This window comes from Rhopalosiphum padi, chromosome 3, assembly GCF_020882245.1.
Source record: "Rhopalosiphum padi isolate XX-2018 chromosome 3, ASM2088224v1, whole genome shotgun sequence".
NCBI lineage: Eukaryota > Metazoa > Arthropoda > Insecta > Hemiptera > Aphididae > Rhopalosiphum > Rhopalosiphum padi.
In genome coordinates, this window is record NC_083599.1 from 72,458,836 (window position 1) to 72,482,155 (window position 23,320).

General features: G+C 27.9%; 1 protein-coding gene across 1 annotated transcript; it reads right to left on the reverse strand.

The window, feature by feature from the left end:
• Positions 1 to 7,773: 7,773 nt before the first annotated feature.
• On the reverse strand, positions 7,774 to 9,144 carry LOC132925611 (uncharacterized). The gene has a single exon (XM_060989990.1). It carries the CDS (start codon positions 9,142 to 9,144, stop codon positions 7,774 to 7,776), a length of 1,371 nt encoding a protein of 456 aa, XP_060845973.1.
• Between the last annotated feature and the right edge of the window lie 14,176 nt (positions 9,145 to 23,320).

Consider the following 23,320-nt stretch of genomic DNA (forward strand, 5'->3'; position numbering starts at 1 on the left):
AGTTTTCAAAAGCGACAGGAAAAATCCTAAAAAAGTAACGAAAAAACGGGAATTTTTACGCATTATCAGTTTTCGACAAAATCGATTTTTTTATTTTGCTGTAACTCAAAAACGTAATCGTTATTCCAAACCAGCCCGACACCTACAATATGTTATTGAATTAAAATTTAATATAATTATAAATTACAAACAAGTGTGGATCTAGGAGGGCTAAAGAGCTTTAGCGCACCTCCTCTCCTGGAAATCGTATAAATTATATATTTATTTATAATATAATAAATAGTTTATACGTCTCTAAATCTATAAATTTAAAATATAAATAAATTGTTAATATTGTTATCAAATCTAATCAATATCTATTATGTATTAAAATTAAAATTGACTTACACAATAACGAGGTATACTTCACATCTACGACTGTACAGAAAAGCAGTTACTGGCTTTGCCCAGCTTTTTTCAATTCTGTTTGTTTTCAATTTCGAATATTATTTTGAATTTTCAAGGTATTAAATTGAATATCAATTTATTAGATGATTTTTATGGTTTTTTGTCGATTTCGTAAATAATTTGTCCGATAAATTTATAATCGATTAAAATAATAATTCAATGGTTCAAAAAATCAACAAAACAATAATTATTGAACAATACGAACAATTTAATTTCAGATATAAACATTAATTTAAATTCATAAACTATGCATTTTGGTCATACACAGTATTTTGAAAGATTTGATAATCTTGTGTTAAAATTATAGTTTAATCAAGTATGTCGGTAAAAATTTTTTATATTCACTTCGAGAAATAATAATGTTAGTCATTATTTTCAACAAATCTAATCTATTTTTGCGTGAAAATTATTTAAAAAAATATAATTAAAACAATATTTACATATTAATTTACGATAATTCCTACATAGGTATATTAAATATTATTTAAACGTAATAAAAAAAAATTAAAAATTAAAAATAAAATAGTACAGTGATTTGAAAAACTTTCAAACTCAAAATGACCAGAATGTAGTCTTAAGAGGACGCCATACCCGCATGTTTTGTCTCTGTCTTACTAACGTACATCATAACAAATTTTCGTTCAGCAGAATACATTTTGTGACGTTAGCTTTAATATTAGAGTAAATATACCTATTATCAAATTTAAAGATAAGAATATTATCTAGACAATGACATATGATTTTATTTATATTATCATTTTACAGTGAGTTATGAACATTTTAAAGTTGTTATATTTTACATAGCTGTAACTCACTTTAAAATAATAATATCTTTAAAAGCATATGTCATTGTCTAGATAATATTCTTTCCTTTAAATTTGATAATAGGTAAATTTACTCTAATATTAAAGCTAAAGTCACAAAATGTATTCTACTAAACGAAATTTTGAATTTTTTAAATATTTTATACAAGCTGTATAAATGTTTAAGTACAGCGTTTGATTTATCATGGTTTGATTAGATTACGTTATTAAAGGTTCATTATCTATTTTGGTATATTAGGTGTGAATTTATAGAATAAGTAGATTAATATCTTATTAGGTTTCTATAAACTGTGAACATTAAAATACGAATCTTTCTTACCTTTCCTATAATAATTTCTTGAATTTTTTGAGATTTTAAATGCATTACATAAGAGAACTTACTGTGTTATAAATTATTCACAACCCTAATAATGATAAATTTATGCTATCATTTTTTATATGTTTGCGATTATTTGCTCAAATTTATGTAAATACACTCCAAAATACTCGAGTGGAACATAATTTTTGTTTTACCCGTTCAGTATTTTAAATATAATAATATATTTAAGAGAACGTAAAACCTATACATGTGATGTCTTCGTTATACACACGTGCGACATAGTAAATTTTTGTTCACCATTTTCAATATTGTGCTGTTAGTTTTTATATTAGAGTGAATTGACTTATTAGAAAATTTAAAGGTAAGATAATTATCCAGGGCCCCACGTAGCCTTTTATTGGTATTATTATTTTTAAGTAAGTTATGATCTTTTTGAATCTGTACATTTTAAAATGATCATAACTTACTTAGAAATAATTATATAAATAAAAGGCTACATAAGGCCCTGGATAATTATCTTACCTTTCAATTTTATAATAGGTCAGTTCATTCCAATATCAAAATTAACAGCACAATATTGAAAATGGTGAACGAAAATTTGGTATGTCGCACGTGTGTAAGACGGAGACAACATATGCGGGTACTACGTCCTCTTAAGAAGACGCCATACCCGCATGTGTTGTCTCTGTCTTACTAACGTACATCATAACAAATTTTCGTTTAGTAGAATACATTTTGTGACGTTAGCTTTAATATTAGAGTAAATTTACTTATTATCAAATTTAAAGGTAAGGATATTATCTAGACAATGACATATGCTTTTAATGATATTATCATTTTAAAGTGAGTTATGATCATTTTAAAGTTGTTATATTTTACATAGCTGTAACTCACTTTAAAATAATAATATCTTTTAAAGCATATGTCATTGTCTAGATAATATTCTTTCCTTTAAATTTGATAATAGGTAAATTTACTCTAATATTAAAGCTAACGTCACAAAATGTATTCTACTAAACGAAAATTTGTTATGATGTACGTTAGTAAGACAGAGACAACACATGCGGGTATGGCGTCCTCTTTTTAACGTTTGTTACGAACGATACTGTCCTTAACAGAGTTTTACAAAAAAAAAATAAAAATCCTTCACAGTAAAATAAATACATACACCGCTCGAAGTCTAAATTCCAAAATGTCCGTTGTTTTTACAAATTCTACCGCGCGACGACACACACACACGAGTTAGTTTATTATTGATTATCGTGAAGACGTAAACGTTTATTTTACGGGAATTTTTTCGTTTCACCAAAACGTTACTCGACTGTACAGTTAGTAGTATATCCGAATCACTAGCACGGGGTCGTGTATGCCGCGGAGCACAGTAACAACAAATAACAATATCGTAATATACGTAGTTTTATATACCTAATAATATAATATACTATACGTATAATGCGCGCGGTATAGAATTGTCAAGACCTAAATGTGTTTCGATATTTCACAGGTATCGAACGCAATTTTTAGTTCATTTCGTCGTTTTTCAGTTCAAAACACACCGTACCGCTGATTGCGTAATAATAACACCAATAATATGTCATATTATAATGTCATGTGCAGAAAATAAATAAACTTTTTTCCGTTTCTGCCGCCGCCGCCGCCGCTGCAGCAATAATAACAATAACAATAATATAAACCGCCGCCGCCGTGCGCAGTGTACAATGACGTCGTTCGGTCCATACCGCGTATAATAACAATATTATTACTATACCTACAAAACACACCGCCGATATGTTATACTGCACACTAGAACATAATAATAAATGAAACGAAAAAACGTCGTCGACGTATAGAGTTTTTACGATTTTCTTTTCTTTTTTTTTTTTTTGTACCGAACGTACCGGACCTATACATAAGGTACACTGGTACGCGTAACGAGCGCGCGCGTGTACAAATGCGTTCGACTAGGTATTTATTTTCGGCCGTGTTTACGGTTTACCGGTCCCACTGCGTCGTATTACATCGCCGTTTGCACAGGTTCAATGTGCCGGACGAAATTAGTGATCGTTATAATATTACACGAGTATATATAGTGATTTATGGCGGTCGAAAGTCGGCCGGACACGCGGGCCGCGCTCTCGAGCAATTGTAAAGGGCTTTTTCCCGCAGCAAGACCCTCGTCCGGGGCCACCGACTTATCGACAGTTACAGATTACTATTATACGTTTGGCTCCGGCGATTTTTCAAGGAGCGGTCTCGTCCCACGCGTTCGGACGACCACCAGACACCTTCGCGATTCCGCTGTCCAAAGGCTGTGGCTTTCGGATTGAAGTAATATGTATATACATAGTATATATCGTATAATATATAAACCGTGGAAGTCTTTTCGCTGTACAGACTGTGTACAACCACGAGTGTAGCTCGCCATTCAGTGTAGGTTACTGTAATTGATGCGTTAAATTTAAATTCAACGTTAAATTATTGCAAAAACGATTTTGAGTGGAAGCGGTCTGTCAGCCTATATCGGGCAAGGATATTTTATAATATATAATACCTAACAAACCTAAAAAAAAAAATTACAAAATGTACTATAAATTGACTACAATTCATTAAAAAGATAATATAAATTCAATGAAATCTTAAAAAAATCTGTATAAAATGCACTGTAATGAGTGTAAGTGGTGTACATGATGAATATTTATAATTTGAAAAATAGGCAAATTGTCTGTTCAAAAAATTATCTCATAATAAAATGTGTATAAACGTTTTTTATCTGAATCAAATTAATTACCTAATAAAACTAATATCGTCAAAAAATAAACTGCAAAACAATTTTAAAATTAAATTCATTAGTATTCAATTCAGATTGAGTAAAAAAGCTGTGCACGTTTCACACTAAGTTTAAAACAATGCATTTTCTACAAATGCACAGCTCTATTGTTATGCTATAAGATTGGGACGGTGACATAAAAAAAATATTATGTACACTCGCTAACCAAAATACTTTATTTGCGCCTTTACATGTGTGTGTGTGTGGTGCGTATAAGTAGTGATCAGCGGTGGCATGGACCAGTTGCGCCTTAAACAATATTTGTATTTTAGGTCAGTATACCAATTGCGCCGTTTAAATTTTAGGTCAGTACACCGATTGCGCCGCTTAAATTATAGGTCAGTACACCAATTGCGCTACTTATATTTTAGGTTCCTTATTTTTACATGGACATAGTATGTAAGTTACTACACGGCGGAAAAAGTTACATATGTTTATACACAATTAAATATAGCTAACTAATATGCATTCAAATATACTTAATTTTAAGCAAAACGTATACGAAATTACGGGAAAATACGACAAGCTACAAGCTGATAATAATACCTATAAATCTATTTAAAATACATATTTTTATATACTAGGTGTAATGTAGAATACAATTATAAACCCTGAAAACAACTGAGCGCAATTGGTCTATCTATCCAAAAAAGACAGAGCGCAATTGGTATATTAAAAGTTCATTTTAAGCGCAATTGGTAAACTCCCATCAGCGGGTTGTGCCTAAAACCTCTTATCTTTTTTAAATCCCGATTACGGCCCGTACAAAGTATGGATAGGAAAAGGCTTAACACGTTTTCGACAAAAGTGTACCTACCTTAACCCTATTCCACCAATACCCGTGTCCACCATAACTATTATTTCTACACTTACTACGTTTATATTGAAAGCTGTAGGTAATACTGAAAATATATTTTTATAGCAATACCAACATCATAAATTACGAATCATTACCAAAGTCTTGATTACTACTTTTTTCAACTACAAAGTTTAAGGTTAAAAAATTATGACTGTTTATTGCAAAAATATGCATATTTCATGAAATTATTTAAAGAGGGGGGGAATGATTACTTATGGACTGCATAGGACGACTCATCTCACTGCTTTTCAATTTATATACATGTTATTTTAAATAATTTTACTGTATTATAGCTTTCAATAGCACAGACATTATTTTGGTTGAATGAGCATTAATGAAAATAGAAAGGTATACTTTTGGTGGAAATGGGGACCGACATAAGAAATACAGCTTTCAGTGGTTTTTTTTTTTAACTAAATACACTTATTTTGTTTTCGAGAATTTGCGTGTTCACACAATTCAACAATATTTGGTGTAAATATTCTAAGAATATGAAGTTTTCATTTAAAATGCAATTAATTATTAATTGATTTACATCAAAGTATACTTCAATCTTTAGATAATTTATAACATGTCGAACCAATCACCATTTCCAAGACATTTATTTATTATTAATTTTTTGCCCCGTAAAAAATAAATTTCTTAACTTTCAAAAAGTATACTATTGTGTGTTGATTGTATTAATAATTTTCTAAAAATTATTTATGTAAAAATATTAATTAACATTATATTTTTATGAAATTATATCTTGATTATACCTACCTTTTTTTATGTATACATTTGTATCTTATATAAAAGCCAATGTGTGTTTAAAAGTAATCCAAGAGGTATGGAAATTATACATTAAAAGTCATATAAGATTGTATAATGTATAGGTAATATGAAACACTAAAGAAGAAAACCGATGGTAACGTTAAATTATACGACTACATAATACTATGAATACATACTGATTACACACAAAGTAATACCAGTAGTAGACTCAATAAAATATTATAATAAAGTCACATACATTTTAACAACAATTTAATCGTGTATCCATTACTCGTATATTAAAATAATGTACATATTTACAAGTAAAAAAGTTCATTTTTAAATCACATAATCGTTTCCGTTAAGAATCGCTTTTTATTATCATAATATACAATGATTTATCATTGAGTTCAATTTTAACAGTAAATCTATTACAGATGACACCTACAACTGTACAACATATCATTTACCTACTAGTTTTAAATTATGTTGTTGTAATGTTATTATTTAAATATTACGTATATTTTTCATTGAACTCTTACCACAATAACGTTACATCTTGACAATAATTGTATTGGATATATTTTCTCATAAACACATTTAATATTACTTAATCATAAATTATATCTTTTTGGAAGGGAAAAAATATATATAATTATTTTAATATAATAATGGTTTTTCGTACAAAATGTATCATCCTGATTTTCTTCATTATAATTTTTAGAGACAGCTTAAATATTTAAATAATTAAATCGTTCGGTCATTAATCACAAAATATAAGTGTCTTGATTATCTTAAAATATATATTTAATTAATTATGGATATTCGCGGTGGTAATTTTTATAAAATGCCATGGTGTGTAAATAATATCCAGTGTTCAAAGTGGCAAAAAGTAAGGGGTGGCTAAAAATTCGATTAATATCAAAGATGGCTTGTCGTGTATATTTTTGGGGAGGGAAGCACATAATAATAATTTGCGTACTCGGTTACCTTATTAACACTTAGCGCACATCACGTATAACACCATGTTTATAGTTATTATGAGGGAATGACCATGCCACTAGATTATAATATATTTTTAATTTTTTTTTCTTATTTACTTCAAATTTATATTTTTTACGTTGATAGGTACTTAAGTTTTCCTTTTTTTAAATTATTATCCCACACAGTTACGTTATGGGTACAAACTAAAAATTCTTAACACCTAGAATTGGAGAAATAACATTTTTTAATAAGTTTCTATCAATCTTATTTCTGAAAATTCTCTTTTACAGATACCTGTACAAATACTTTTAATAAACTATTCCAAAATCATTTGTAATCATAGCCAATAGATTTTTTTTACATTTTAGTGATTATAGTTTACTGTAAATATAAAATTATTTAAATTCTATTATCTGTATTGACAATACAATCAAAATATATTATTAATGAAAAACACCATATATTTTAGTACCTTACATTTAATTTTAATAAATCAAGTTATTGTGATGCCATAATATGCCGATTCAGTAGGTAACAATTATTTAAATCACGATAACTATAGTACGCGAGGCGAAAAGTGAGCCGCGATCGTCGCGCGCCAAGCGGCTGTTTTTCGTCAGGGTTACTCCGCCTATTCCTACTGTTTTCCCGCCTATAAAGTAATTTCAAACGACGTAATGTAGATGTTTTTAATAAATTATAATAAAAAAAAACATAATAAAATACAAATAACACAAGTAATACATATAATACATTTTTTTTAATTAATCATATCGTCTTCATCATCGTCTTCGTCAGTAGAACTGTCGTCGGGATTAATTGTCATTATAATAGGCTCCAAAATTTCATCTCTTAATCCTTCTTTTACCAAATCGTCTTCTTGAATTTTATCGCAGTGATCGCCACATTTTGCCCAATCTTCTGTTGTGACTGCATCTAAAGCACTATTTACTAACACTTCTATATCTGCCATTTTGAAGGTGTTATTTTTTTCCGCGACTTTACCCTTAACTTGCGCCCAGATTAATTCGATTGGGTTATATTGGCAGTGGTAAGGAGGAAGTCTTACCACTTCATGGCCCATTTGTAGTGCAATTTCGTCCAATTTATATTTTTTTTCTTTTGGCATCGTCAATTTGACTTTTTCCCGTAGTTCGCTTAATGTCTCTACTGGAGAAAAGTCTACAGATTTGTCTTGTAACCATTTTTGTACATCTGCCTTTCGAGTATTTGCCTTAGGATATTCTTCTGTTAAGGTAGAATGGTATGTGGCATTGTCCATTACAATTATACAAGGTTCTTCTAAATTGCCCAACATATCTATAAACCATTTTTGAAAAACGGTGGCGTTCATTTGAGAATGATAGTCAGCCTGCGATCCCGACTTGCAACGAAAAACCAGTTTTGAATTTTTGACAAAACCAAATGAAGGTGACCCAGCATGACACACAATAAGCCGACCGCCCTTACCAATAGGTACTTTTAATCCTTCGGTGTTGTCGGAGTTTTGCCATATGTGTCCTCGCGTATGATTTTGGTTTACCCATGTTTCGTCTAAGTAAACAATTGGCCTTGTATCGTTATTACGTCTAAACTCGTTCATTTTTCTCAAAAACTTAACCCGAGAACAAACAATATCATTTCTTTCCATTAGAAATTTACGCCCATCATTACATTTTTTGTATTTGAAATTCAAACTACGCAAAATATGTCGCACGGACCATTGTGAACCCGAATAATTAATTTTTTCATGCAACGCTCCCAATATTTTTGCACTAGTTGGATACTGACCATTATCATAAAAACTATGAACTGTTCTTCTGACAACTTCATTGTCAAAATCGTCCAAGTTGGTCATAGGTTTGGCACGTTTATAAGTTTTCCTTGGAGACTTAAATGAAGAAGGTTCGGCAGCTAGTTGATTTTCACCCACAGATAATTTTTTCCCTTCAGCACAAACTCGTTTAACACAAGCAAGACTTACGCCACACGCTTCAGCAGTCATTTCACGAGTTTGACGAAAAAAATTACTAATTTCTGGCTTACCTTTGTCACCAGCCAATGTTTTGAAATAATTATAAACATGAAAAATAACTTTCTTCGTTTGAGAATGTGTGTCTTGATATGCCATTTTAAAACTATTTTTGTATACGAGTAATTATTAAAGAAATAATTAAAATATTACAAACATTCAAACTTTAAAAGCGCGCACTTTAAAAACCAACCACGTAAGAACGCGGGAAATATGATTACAAACGTAGATAATAAGCGAATAAAAACACGTGTAAACTCGTATCTCGAATGTCGAATGACTAACCAAACGTTAACAAAATATTGTGGTATGCAACAGCAGCTACTGGCGCCTACTGCTAAAGGAAAATAAATTGGTCTCCAAAATACAATGAATTATACAATAAATTACCACCTGCCGTTTTTAAAATGCGCGGCAGCTGTTTCCATTGCACACAAACGTAGAACCCCTGAAACCAGAAAAAATGACCGCTTGGCGCGCGACGATCGCGGCTCACTTTTCGCCTCGCGTACTATAAGCCCCACCTCACTAAAATCCTTCACTAGCTTACTGCTTACTACTTACAAGGGAAAATACTTCGGTTTACAATTTTAAATTATACATTAATTATTAATTATGTGCTACCTTATTTATTATTTCGAAGTTAGTAATGTTTTAATAAAAATATATTACCTATATTTAATTTAGGACCTAAAAGTTCTAACTATGTGAAAATAATATAATATTAACAAATAGATAATAACTAAAAGGTTTAATTTGTTGAACTTTTTGGTTTTTAATTAACATTTTTCACATTATTGTTTGGTATTACGTTATATTTTGAATAAAATAAATAACAAATTGCAAAAATTAACATAGATAACTTAAATGTTTTTTAGATTTGACAACCATAAAAAAATCAATTTTAAGTCAGTATATTGGTGTAATGTAAAAATAGAGCGTATACCTAATATATTTACCCTTTTTAATCATATTATATAAATATATAATTCATGATTTATATATATTATTTATTTATTTATTATATTACGTGCACACTCTTATAGTTAATAACAGGTTTGGACAGGTAAAAATATACTTTCAACTTGTTAGTAGATAACTACAACCAATTTTAATAATAATAAAAAAAATGTTTATCATACTGAATTATTTCTCAAAAATCAAGATAAAAATTATAAGATTTGTTACTAAAATATGCAGAATGTACATAGCATGTTTTTTTTTCAACAAAAGATGTCTATATTTTTTAAACTATTTTTTGGGGGGATTAAACAAGTGATGGGATGGATAATTAAAACTAAATAAGTGGACATGATTTCACCCCCTCGCTGGATCTCCCTCAACTTCGATCAATGATAATTTAATAAATAAAACGAGTTGTTTAATATTGCTAGTATTTAGTTATGTATAGTTATATGTTTAGTTTATGTATGTATTAGTTAACGGTTATTATATTCCATATACTTTATTATTCTATAATGTGATCATATAATACCTATAAAAAGCAGATTTAGATTGTATCTATACTCGTACAATTTTGATCATTGAAATGTCGTTGCAAAAAACCCAAATAAAATGCATTTTTTTTTTGGATTGTCATTATAGTTTATTGCTTGGTATACAAATATATTATTAATACGTGCATTGTAAATAGTGTACTATTGTGTACGAAATGTACATTATATAGTATTGTCATTTGAGGATTTAAACGATGTAGGTTTAGTCGACAATTCTAGACTCTAGTTGAACAAATAAATCAAACCGAACAATATACACGCGCGTAAATTAATGTCGAATCGTATAATATAATGTTCGTTTAAATATTTGAAAGGACCATGCGACATGACAGACTACAGTACTACATTACCATATTATTATACAATAGTGTTGTACAGAGTTATAATTATAATTATTTTCATTATTAACCCTATTCGGTTTGAATACCTATTTTCCTAAGTACAACACGACAGTGATAAACTATACGAATATTTGTTGATGAGCAATCGACTCCTGGCCAATTATTGCTATATTAGTGGAAAAACTTATAGGGTGGAGGCAAGAGACTTTTTTACCCCCGAAAAATCAAGGACTTTCTATTTTCTACTTTAATTGTTTTGAAGTAATAAATAAATCAATAATTTGTGTATTAGTTTTAGACTCCCCTACTGTAAAATATATTTTTATAATACAAAATAAAATTTAGTTTGTATAATGTTTGTATAAGACAGCTTGAAAATATGCACTTCCAAATATATTGATCTAGTTGCGCTTAGGACTATACGCAAACCTCTTGCTTGCCGAATATAATAGTTATAAACAAGACGATATTATTTTGAATCATTTAAATTTTTAATATGATGAACTTGAACGAAGTCTCTTCTTACTTTTAATAACATATTTTTTAAACATTATTATTTTTATTTTATTTTTTTATAAACACTTTTTAGTGCTTGTTATTTCGTATAGCATATATATCTTATCCTGGAGCGGAAGTATATCATGGGTATATATAATATAACATACAGGTGGTTTTTTTAAACAAGTAAAATGTATTAGATTTGGTTAATATTAAAAATTTACTCTAAATAGTTAAGTAATTAATGTTTTTTATAAAAAACATCACCAAAAACCGAAATTTTTCATCAATTTTAGAAAAAAAATCAAGACTAATGTGGTGTTATTACTGTTGTTTATACATTTAAAATTAAACTTTATAATACTAAACGCTTAGCCGCCTAAGTATGACGAGTATATATATCTATTATAATGTTTAGTACTATTGTTTTTCGTCAAGTTTTTCTATTTTTTTTTAATAAATTAAAATAATTATTCGTATTGAATGGTGGTTATTAAATTCTCATAGAAACAAAATGTTGGCATTCGACGTCTTGCCCCGTGAAAGGTTCTCCGATCCGGTGAGTATCCTTTAGGTATTTTTAAATATTTAATACTAAATATCAATTATAAACAGTCACACAGTGATATATTATTAGTGGTGTTTAGTGTAATTATTATAGTAATAACAAATAACTATAATAATAGTAATAATATATAGTAATAATAAGTCTACTGTAAGCTGATTAATATTAACTACTATTATAATCATCGAGCACGTACAACATTATAGTAGTAGGAAAATGTAATTAGAAACGTTCGGCTTGCAGTATCATTTTGCGTGTAACACAGACCCAAGATTGAAACACATAATAATATACATAATAGAGATAAGATAAATCAAGATAACGATTAGTGACCTTCAAAAGATTGTATAAGATGTACGGACTTGATACGTATTTCTCTTACATTCTGGACAACAATATTGTTTTGTTTTACATTGACATGTTAATATTATAATAATATGAGACTTACGTATAATTACGTCGCGTATAAATCCCCCCGCAGTACTTCGCCTTTACGAAAATCCGGTCTTTTTTAACCACCTGTGGTACGGTGTACGATGTTGTAACAGCCAGAGAACTGCGGGTAGATAGTTGCAGACTTATATTATATTCTTAAGACGCTGTCGGTGTAACCTACCATCGTGACCCTACATAATATACATAGTCCATAAATTTGTGTTAAGCGATTAATAATATTATTTTAGGTGGAAAAAAAAGAACGTTGTATATACTACGATAAGCCCAAATTGTCGAGAAACAGTAGTAAAATTAACATTTTAAACACGAATCTTTTTTTTTTGTCGTTTATTTATTTACCCAAGACGTTTTCATACTTTATGGATACTTCACCGCTGAGACAAATATCGCATTTGCCGCACGACTGTTCGCAAAATTAAAACAAACTAATATTTATGCGTTTTATAAGTTTTTCGTTATTTTTTATGCTCGCATTATTTAAAAGCATTACGGACGGAGGGAGATAGAGAGAACGACACACACACACACACACACATACACATAAGGACCAACTCTTCAATAACGCTAAAGCCGGAAAATGGAAAAGGAGGGGATAGTAGACGCGATTACGAAACTTTTATTTTGCAAACGTTATTATAAGCATTAATATTAAACAGCGGCGATGAGACGGAGTGCGTTCGAGAACGGAGACTCGCAACCGGAAAACGAAGCAGGTGCAATTTTCTAAAGTGAACCGTAAATCAAGGTATGCTTAGCCGCACATTTCGGAGATAAAAAAAAAAAGGAAGAGAGAGAAAAGGGGGCGGAGATAAAATGTGATACTTTAAAAGTTAACGAATGAATAAATGATGACCGCGCCATAGACGTGCGTGCAATACTATATTATTATCGTACAGGTATACACTATATAGGTGTAGGCGCGCGTTTACCTGTGTATTGTGCGTAAAATATTCCGACTATAGACGTTGACGAATAGTCTGTCCTATATATAAATATATATTACACGATATGAGTATTTGATTATTATAATAATATATACGCACGTAAATGGCGGTCGGGACAAGAGTCACAAATTTAAAATAAGCAATACAATATTATGTTATCGTAAAAAAAAAAATTGAGAAAAAAAGGCGTAGATGACAATATAATACTTTTTTTTAAAAAAAATGATTACTCCGCGATGTCAATATACTCCAGTAAAATGATCTGAAATAAACGTAGAATGATTTTATTATTGTAGATAATCGCGTACATTCGGGTACTGCGCTTCTTCTCCTGTACTGTCTTTATACACGCCGAAGTACCACCAAAATACCACATATGTACCGTACATGCTGTACCGCCGACCGACGGATCAGTGCGTATGGGTAATCTCGAGGCGGCCTCAAGAGGATTTGAGACTCTCAAAGTTCGCGGAGGACCTTTGTATGCGCAATAATAAGGTTTCGCGCGCGCGATTCGTGCGGTGGTGTGTGATGCGCATTAAACGATCATTAGCGCGGTTGTACGGTGGGTGGGGGGGAACACGCTTTGTTCCCACACGCGTACATGCGCCGACATTTCGATTTGTTTTTGTATTTCACGTATAATCATCAAACGCATAGGTAGTATTATTTCATTATACCGACCGTCGTGATGATACGATTTTAATATATTTATAACAGATTTTGCGAACCGAAAAAAAAATTATCCCTTTAATTTTGCCAAAAAGTGCGTAATTCATTGTTAAACATATAAAAAATAATATAGTATACATATAAATATTTTGAGAAGTAAAAATAATTTGATAAGTGTACGTCTAAATAGTCACTTATAATCTCTTAACCGATGGCCATAATAATTATTCTTAACGCTTCATGACTGACAACTGACTTGTTGCAAAACAATTGTATCCTATAGTCGATTTTATATTATTATTATTTTAATACCATTTTATTGTGAAATTGATTCTCTATAATTTGTGTATATTCATTTTTTCGGATGAAAATCAGATAGATCTGTTCGAATAATTAGTATATTATAAACGGGTTGTTTTTCGTGTTAAATTTTCTGTCTATTTTCATTCAAACATACTATATTAACAGTAATAATAATAATAGTAATAGTTATTAATTGCGTGTTTTAAATTTTGAACATACGATTTATTTACTCGTCTATTCTTCTTTATAACCTATATATTATACCAATAATTTTTTTAAGACATTTAAATATATTATATTATACTTATTCAAATTTGATTTTAAAAAAATTTAAAACTGTTAATGTATTCTCATAAAATATACAAAATTGGATAATTAAATAAAAAATAAAACGAAAAAAAAGTTCGTGAGTGAGGTTATGAGCGGTGAACTAAATAAGACATAATTTGAAAAAAATGGGTATAAATTTCGTTTTCAAAAATATACATAAAAATACTTTTTTTTTAATACTAGTATTTAATTCATACATTGAATAGATACAATTTATTTAATTAGGTTTATGTGTCTATATGTTGTAACCCTATATATCCACAAAACTATTGCATACAATTGTTAGTGATGCCTCAAATTAAAAAAACATATTATATACAAGTGTAAAAATAATTATATGGCAACAAAAAATATTGATTTTCAATAATAAACAATAGTACCTAGGTACCTATCATAATCATAGAAAACAGTAACTATTTATTAATATATTATTATATGTAATAGATTCGTATAACATCGTAAAAGTGAGATATTTTAACTATTTATAAGTTAGAATTACAAATAAGATATCTAAAAAATGTATATGATAAGAAAAAAGCTATTTTATCTTTTGGAAAGTAAAAAATCCATTTCTTAAGTAACTAATCACACAAATGGATTTTTAATGTTCAATTTCCATTAAGACGTTTATTATACTTTAAATTCGCTTCGTTGTTAATTCATATTATATAAATACAAAAAAAAAAAAAAGTAAGATTTACTAAAATTTTAGCGTCTTCTATTATATAATTATATCGGACTTCACACTTATACAGGGTGCTTCAACACTATTTATTTCCTTTAATTGTGAATTTATTTAAATTATTTTTCGGACATTGATATACGTATACATATATACAATTAACATTTTTAAATACTTAAATTTATCATTCGAGTAAACTGTTATAAGTAGATGATTTTTTAATATAATATGTTAATTTACATGAAATAAAATTCAAACAAGACTATTTTCTGAGTTATTAAACTTTATGTATTAATATGAAATATATTATATTTTATGATAATAAGCTTAAAATATATAGCGGGGAGGGGGGGGGGTTTAATATTTTAAAAATAATATTTATTATTAAGTACTTTATTAGTTACTTATAATTTGTTGACATTTCATAGTTTGTTAAAATTTTCTGAGTAGAGTAAGTTCTAATCACTAAACTAAATTTTATATTTATTTTAAACTTGATGTAAAAATATTCTTATAACTTAAAAGGATTGTTATCCTTAAGCACATAAGATTAAATAACTCTGGAACTACTCAATTGATTATCGGTTTAGAAGTACCAGCATTTAAAATAAAAATAATAATTATCAATTTTTCAATAATATTGTAACAAATATCCAAATATTCTAAAATATATTATATAGTATATTAAATAATTCACTTAATTTAAATTTTAATAAATACATTATAAAATTAAGAAACGCGGGAAAAAGGAAATAAATAAAAATCATTCATGTTGAAACACCTTTTTATGTTACAACCAAAAGTTTTGATGTAATTACTATTGTTCACTTTAAATAAAATCATGTTGTACATATTTAATTTTATTAGAAAACGCACGTGTAACATTAAAATGTATAATTATAATTTATAGATCATATAGTTATTAGTTGAGCTGATCCGTGAATACAAAACGTAAAGATTATTTGATTTGCGCAAGTTATAAATGACTTTTCGAGTTTTCGACGACTATACAAGATAATATGTTGACATAAACGGTGTTTAACTAACCATGTTAAGTGCATTACTGAACAAATTTAAATTAAAAAACAAAAAATCATAATATATAAGGGTTTGAAGTACCTACAGCAATACTTAAATAAATAACATAACTATTTGAACGCTAAATGTAAGTATAATTTAATTTAACATTCACTAATGTTAACATTTTATTTCTAGACGAATGCATTAATATTTTAATATAATATTATACTTAAGTAGAGGTGTAAAAATCTTAGTTTATATAGTTCAGCTTACAAAGTCGTATTCATGACTACTAAAAATATTATGATCATTTTCATGAACAATTAATATACCTACCTCTAGATTTTTTTAGAGCTAAACTATAATAGTATAATAATTAATACGTATGCTGCCTTTAATATAATTTACTTTTTTCTTAAGTTTTTATACATTGATAAATTAATTTAAAAACGACATCATATGTTTTATATTTTATACAAACATAAATATATAGATACATTATATACATAAATAAAATATTCAGTAATTAAAATTTCTATTTATAATATTGTATTTTTTTTTTTTAGGTATTATGTAATCGCTTTTACTTAAATAACTCTTATACAAGATAAGTAGATGTTAGAATATTAATTGTGTTTACTAGATAAAAAATGGAAATTCCGACATTTTCTTTTAACAATAAATTATATAATAACAATATAAATGTTTTCGTATAAGCGTTGAAAAAAACGTTTGGATAATATTTTTTTGACTTGATCGTTTTAATCTTAACGAAAATATATAAAACTCTCTGTTCTCTCTCGTATACGAAGTTACTGGAACCAAATAATGCCTATGTATTTATACAAGTTTGCATCCGAAGTAAAAGTTTGCGACCACCTATGTGTCGCAATATGTTTTGAGTTCTACACGTTACTGAGGAAAGTATTGATTTTACAATAAGATTGAAAACTTTTTTGCTACAGTAAAAATATGTCTTTCCTAAAGTTTCAAATAATTTAGTCTCTCAGTTCTAACTTGAGACCGTTGGCATAACTATAAAACATATTATTTGTTTTTTGCCGTCCCATAGTTTTCTAAAAGAAAAAAATACGGGCTATTTGTAATATTAAAGCAAAAACAAAAATGACTACAAAATATTATTTTCTCAATAATTTTGTTTTAATTCAAAACGAATAGGAATACTATACATATAACATTATATATATTTTATATTTATATCAAAATATTGTAAGATATTTAATATATTAGTTACAATAGTACATTCGACAACTGACAATTTATTTATTATTTTTTAAGTAACTATTAAAATATTTGAATCTTATTATATACCTAATACATACTAAACTTATACAGTTGCATTCATTTTTTTTTTTTGTGATAGAAATATGTTCCTATACTGATTAATAAATTTACATCGAACGTTCTCGGTATAATTTTTATAATTTGGAGTTTGAATAAATGGTCGAATTAAGAAATTTCACAAATTCAAACGATTAATGAGTAATGACTATAAAGTGATAACGTTTATTTTTCGATTTATTCTAATTAAATTGTTAATAATAGATACTTATATATAAAATCTCAATATTTAATCGTCTCGAGTAATCTGTTACAGACCTAAGCAATTTTTGAACGTGGAGCACTGCTGCGTTTGATTAAATTTATTATTATTATTTTATAAATAAACGCAAGCACGAAACTTTTAGAATTGCGAGACACCGAACTGGATGACGTTGAATTAATATATAAATAGAAATAAAAACTGTAAACATCCTAGTCTGTTGATTTCCAACATGAGAATTGTATTTTATTGTTCGCTCAAAACAGCTTTCCTGACTGATAAAAAAAATACTTGTATTTTATTTTTTTAAATAAAAAATATATTTTTGAAATGAATATTTAACTATCCGTGTATAATATGGTTGGGTGAATCAAACAATGTATGCAAAAAACTCTTATTAATGTTGAATTTGTTGTGAGCAACTGAAGTACATACTCTATAATATAAAATTCAATTTATCGAAATAGTATATTAAAAAATAATGTACATATAAAATATACAATATCATAATTTAATAAAATATAAGCAATAAGCAACAGTATAGTATATGTATAATTATTTGTATATTCTTTTTGCCAGCAAAAAATCGTAGTCAATGGAATATAATAAAAAAAATAGTAAATGTACACAATACATTTCAAATTGTAAACCTAACAAAAAAACCGCTTAAACACTTCAGAAACAACCGTTCTTAATAAAATACGAAATAGATAGAATATTACTTAAATGCATAATAAAATATGATACTAAATATTTTATATACTGCGGAACAGTTAATACAATTGCTTCTGTGTATATTTTAACGTAGAAACGATTCGATATCGTTATCATTCATTTTTATTTTTCACTAATGTGTCACCGACCGGAATGTTTAGAAAAATTAAACGACTACCAAACATTTTAATAGTTCTATGTATGTATTCAAAAATATTATGTTCTAAAATTCATATAAATTAACTGGGGTATATATAATAACCGTGCACTTTCAGGAAAACAGCTATTTTGAAGATTTATGATAACATAATAATATGTGCTATCCATAATTCAATTGACGGTAATTTTCAAAATAATTAACATAAACAGAATGAACGCTAAATTTTTATATTTCTAGGTCCCCGCGAATATGTGCCCACTGGTCTATTTCCACTGTTTCTAGTTCACTCTACTGCGTGTAAGTCGTATAAAGCGATATAGCCTGACGTATTCTATTTTCCACAATAAGTCATAGTATCTTACATAGCTATGGTGTCCAAATTAAAAGCGAAATTCAATAAAATTGTTACAAACCGCGTATTACAAATTAAGACCATCTGTAATCAAATCATTTTTACGTCAAATGTTCCGGTTTCAAGTGGTTAATACCGTCTTGAAAACGTTGCTTAATTAATTGACTGTAATCGTGGACAGTTTTTTCGGTAAAATGATTCCGCACCGAGTAATAAACTTCCTTATTATTAATAAAGATTAAGCTCGAAACAAACGTATACATAGCTTATCGGCCACGGCAGCACAGGTTGTCAGAGGAGGAAATAATTTCCATTTCGTTAAAATATTCAACGAAATCGCCGAATCCTGCCATCGGGCAATTTGAGGACTGTCGCATTTTGTATTTATTAATATACTGACAGTTGTATGTATTTACTCGAATATTTAAATTCTCGTTGCTTTATTATGGAAATAAAAATAAATTAGGTAGGAATTATAATATAGTAGAACTATTATGAGTTTATTATATTTTATATTGCAGTATCGTACGGTATAAACAAATATATGTATATAATATGTATAAATAATGCTTATTAAGCATATTGTATAAACTTGAATGACATATTATAACAATGCGATTGTTTTTCGAATAAATAAAAATGTGCAGTAATTATTTCATTTAATCTTATTCAATACTTATTCGAATTTGCACATATTTGTTGGAAAATGAATATTAAATTTATTTCATTTTTTTTTTTTAATAATAAATTGACTTTGTAATTGTTTTACCAGGCATTATTGTTGTTTAAGTTATATTATAATAGAAATTACTTATTTGGTATTGACCACTTACTCACACAAAGTTGATACTTACGAGGATATTTTCGTTTTTAACCGTTGATCGGTAAAACATCTTATATTTCTTCAATTAATTCCACATAACGTTCATCTATTGAGAAACAATTATTTTTTACCCCAATTTTCTATTACGACTTTCAATTAATATTTTATTATTTATTTGTATTTAATTTTAATAAAATGACAATATTAACATTTTTCCATAATTCTTACTTTTATGTGTTGTATAAATTATACGTTATACTGTCACTATGCAGCACACTGAAAATATTTCCATAATACTGTATACTTTGTATCAATAAAAATATTTGAATATTTTTATTAAATTACTGTACAACACTGCTAAATATGAATATCAAAAATTGAATTAATCTAATTTATTATAGGTACCCAAACACTACGATATTCTAATTTACATGTTTTATTTTTATTTTGAATTATTCATTGATTGTTAGTTATAATTTTGTATAATATACGCTTGAATGGAATACGATTAACTTTTTTATATAAAGCAATATTATAGATATAATTATGTATAAAATATGTCATTTATTTATTATAGTTTCAAATTTAACTTAGTTACATAATGACTGCAACTCATAAATTAAAATCAGTTGATTTAAGTAAATATAACTTTTATTTGTATATAGATTATAGGTAATAATATGCATAATATATCAATTAAGTGTAATCACTTATAACTATGATATAATTTGTAACTTATATCCTAGCATCAAGTTATTATAATATTATGTAATATAAATTGCTTAATCTATAGTAAGTATAATATAATATTTTTAACTCGGCTTAAATCCCCCGGAATTGGTGAAATGCATGCTTAGTCGTGAATCGTTATATTATAAATTATTATACATACAGACTAGTGACTGAATTAGGTGAACAGTGTCGGTCACATTGTACCTATATATCTATATTAGTAAATTATATAACTAAACGAATTGACTACACGCGGGAGTTATACAGACATAATAAAGTAGCATCACAGATTTGGAGTTATATTCAAAGCAGAATACCGCCGCCCGATAAAATGTACGTCTAATTGAGTTTGATTAAACAGCAAAAAAAAAAATAAAAATAGTCTATTTTATACTTGACTTTCCTATTGTGATCCTGTGTACGTTGTTTATTATTAACGAAATAAAATATTATGTACAATGCATTTATACATTGTATATTAAATAGGTTAAGAAGTACTTACATCAGCTTAAACTCTTAAAGCACACGTGTCCAGCAATCTTAACCATAGATTTTCGATTATTAAAATAAGGAATCAACGTCGTAGATTCGAGTTTTCGTAGTGCGAAATTAAAGTTATGATATTAACTGGTATTTCAACCTCAACTTTTTGGGAATTTAAAAAAGTTTATTATAATATATAAAATTTAAATAATGATACATATTTCATATCTAAGTTATTTTCGAAGATTAAAATTTAATTTTATAATACAGTGGAACCTCGATAACTCGAATCGGTTGGGGGCAAAAATAAAATTCGAGTTATCGAAAATTCGACTTATAGAGGTTCGAGTTATCGTGGTTCGTCTGTATTTCAGCATTTTATTATCAGTTTATAGTTTATAGAATTGCAATCGTTTAGATTTCTGTTTAATATTGATAAACATATATATCAATATTGTTTTTAAATTTCATTAAAACAAATTTCGCTCCCAATTCGATTTTGGTTTCTATACATAGAAAAGTTCAAATAAAGATCTATCAGGTGAATAGCCAGGTTCCAATTCCATTATTCATGTCTTTTATAAAATTACAGTTTTCTCATATCGGTTATTTTCGGGTTTCGTTGTAGACTACAGTTGCTAATAGTAAAAATAGTGATCCGTGTATTAAATGCATGATAATATCGTGGCCAACTTTCTAGTTTCGACTGTTTCGAGATCAAATCGCCATAAACGATATATTTCGTCGACAATTTAAAAGCGCTCGGTGTAACAAAAATATTATTATATATACGTCCCTTTACTCCGTCATCGTGTTCAGAATATTTTATAAGCAACATCGCGTATATATTTGTATATATAAAAAAAGCCGAACGCATTGCCATCAAAATTTTAGTGTGGCACTGAAGCGTATTTTAAAAATGTACGTACGCAAATCTATTATGTACAATATTTCACTTTATGACTAATATAATATTTCATATTACTTGCTATATACAATAATATATATAGTATTGTATACACGAGTACGTTCCGTGTATCAATTATTCAAGTATAGTCCGTATATAGTTTATTAACATCCTATTTGTGTATGTAACATGTGTGTTTGTGTGCGATAGGGAAGGGTGCGTCAATCATTCTTGTAAATTGTGAAAAATATAATTGAAATAAATCTCAAATAATTGTTTTTGAATTGAAAATACTATTCTAAATACTTTAAAATAAGACCTAGGATATGCATGGATTCTGATTTTGATATGGTCTCTATTCGTTTCTAACATTATATCATATATGTTATTATTATCAAAATATATTTTTGACAAATTTTGGCATTGAAGAATTCTAGTAAGTACATAAATTAGGGTTTAAAAGTAGTTTATTAGGGTTAAATGTTTTTAATGTATTCATAATAATTTATTAATTTTATTTAAAATTTAAATATTTTTTTATATGTTACTAATTTTGTGTTATTATCGAAGCCTTATATTATATTCAGTTATTATTCTATAGATTTATTATAATCTACAATTGAAGTCAAAACCATGCAATTTTTGTCAAAATCTTTTTTTAGGTTTTTAAGTATTTAACAAAATCTAATTTTAGTTTGATTTAATTGCAGAAAATTGATTCATTATAAACACAAAAATTGGTAAATGACCTATTCTAAAAACAAATTAAACTATAAGCTGTGACGCCAAGACATATGTTTACCTATGACAATTCGTAGATGAATTTAGTAGGTAGGGCATGACTTTTGTCATTGAGTGTACACAATTAGAAAATTTTAATACCTTGTACCTACCTACAAAGCTATAATATAATCCTAATAATTTTTGATACAAAAAAATGTAGTCATAAAATATGATGCATCGAAAATACGGTTAGGTAGGTATACGTATACGACTTTGATAATCGAAAAAAATAAAACAATATTCATAAATTCATCGTCGATATTATTATTTTTGTATTTATTAACTAGATATTTATAGACCATATGCGGTCGCGATAAGATACCCCGTTTTGAACTTGTTTGTACAGTACAATAGTACATCGAGTACCGAATTTTGCCGTAACCTAACGATGCTTTTTTACGGTAAAACATGCTTTCTTACTTCCAATAA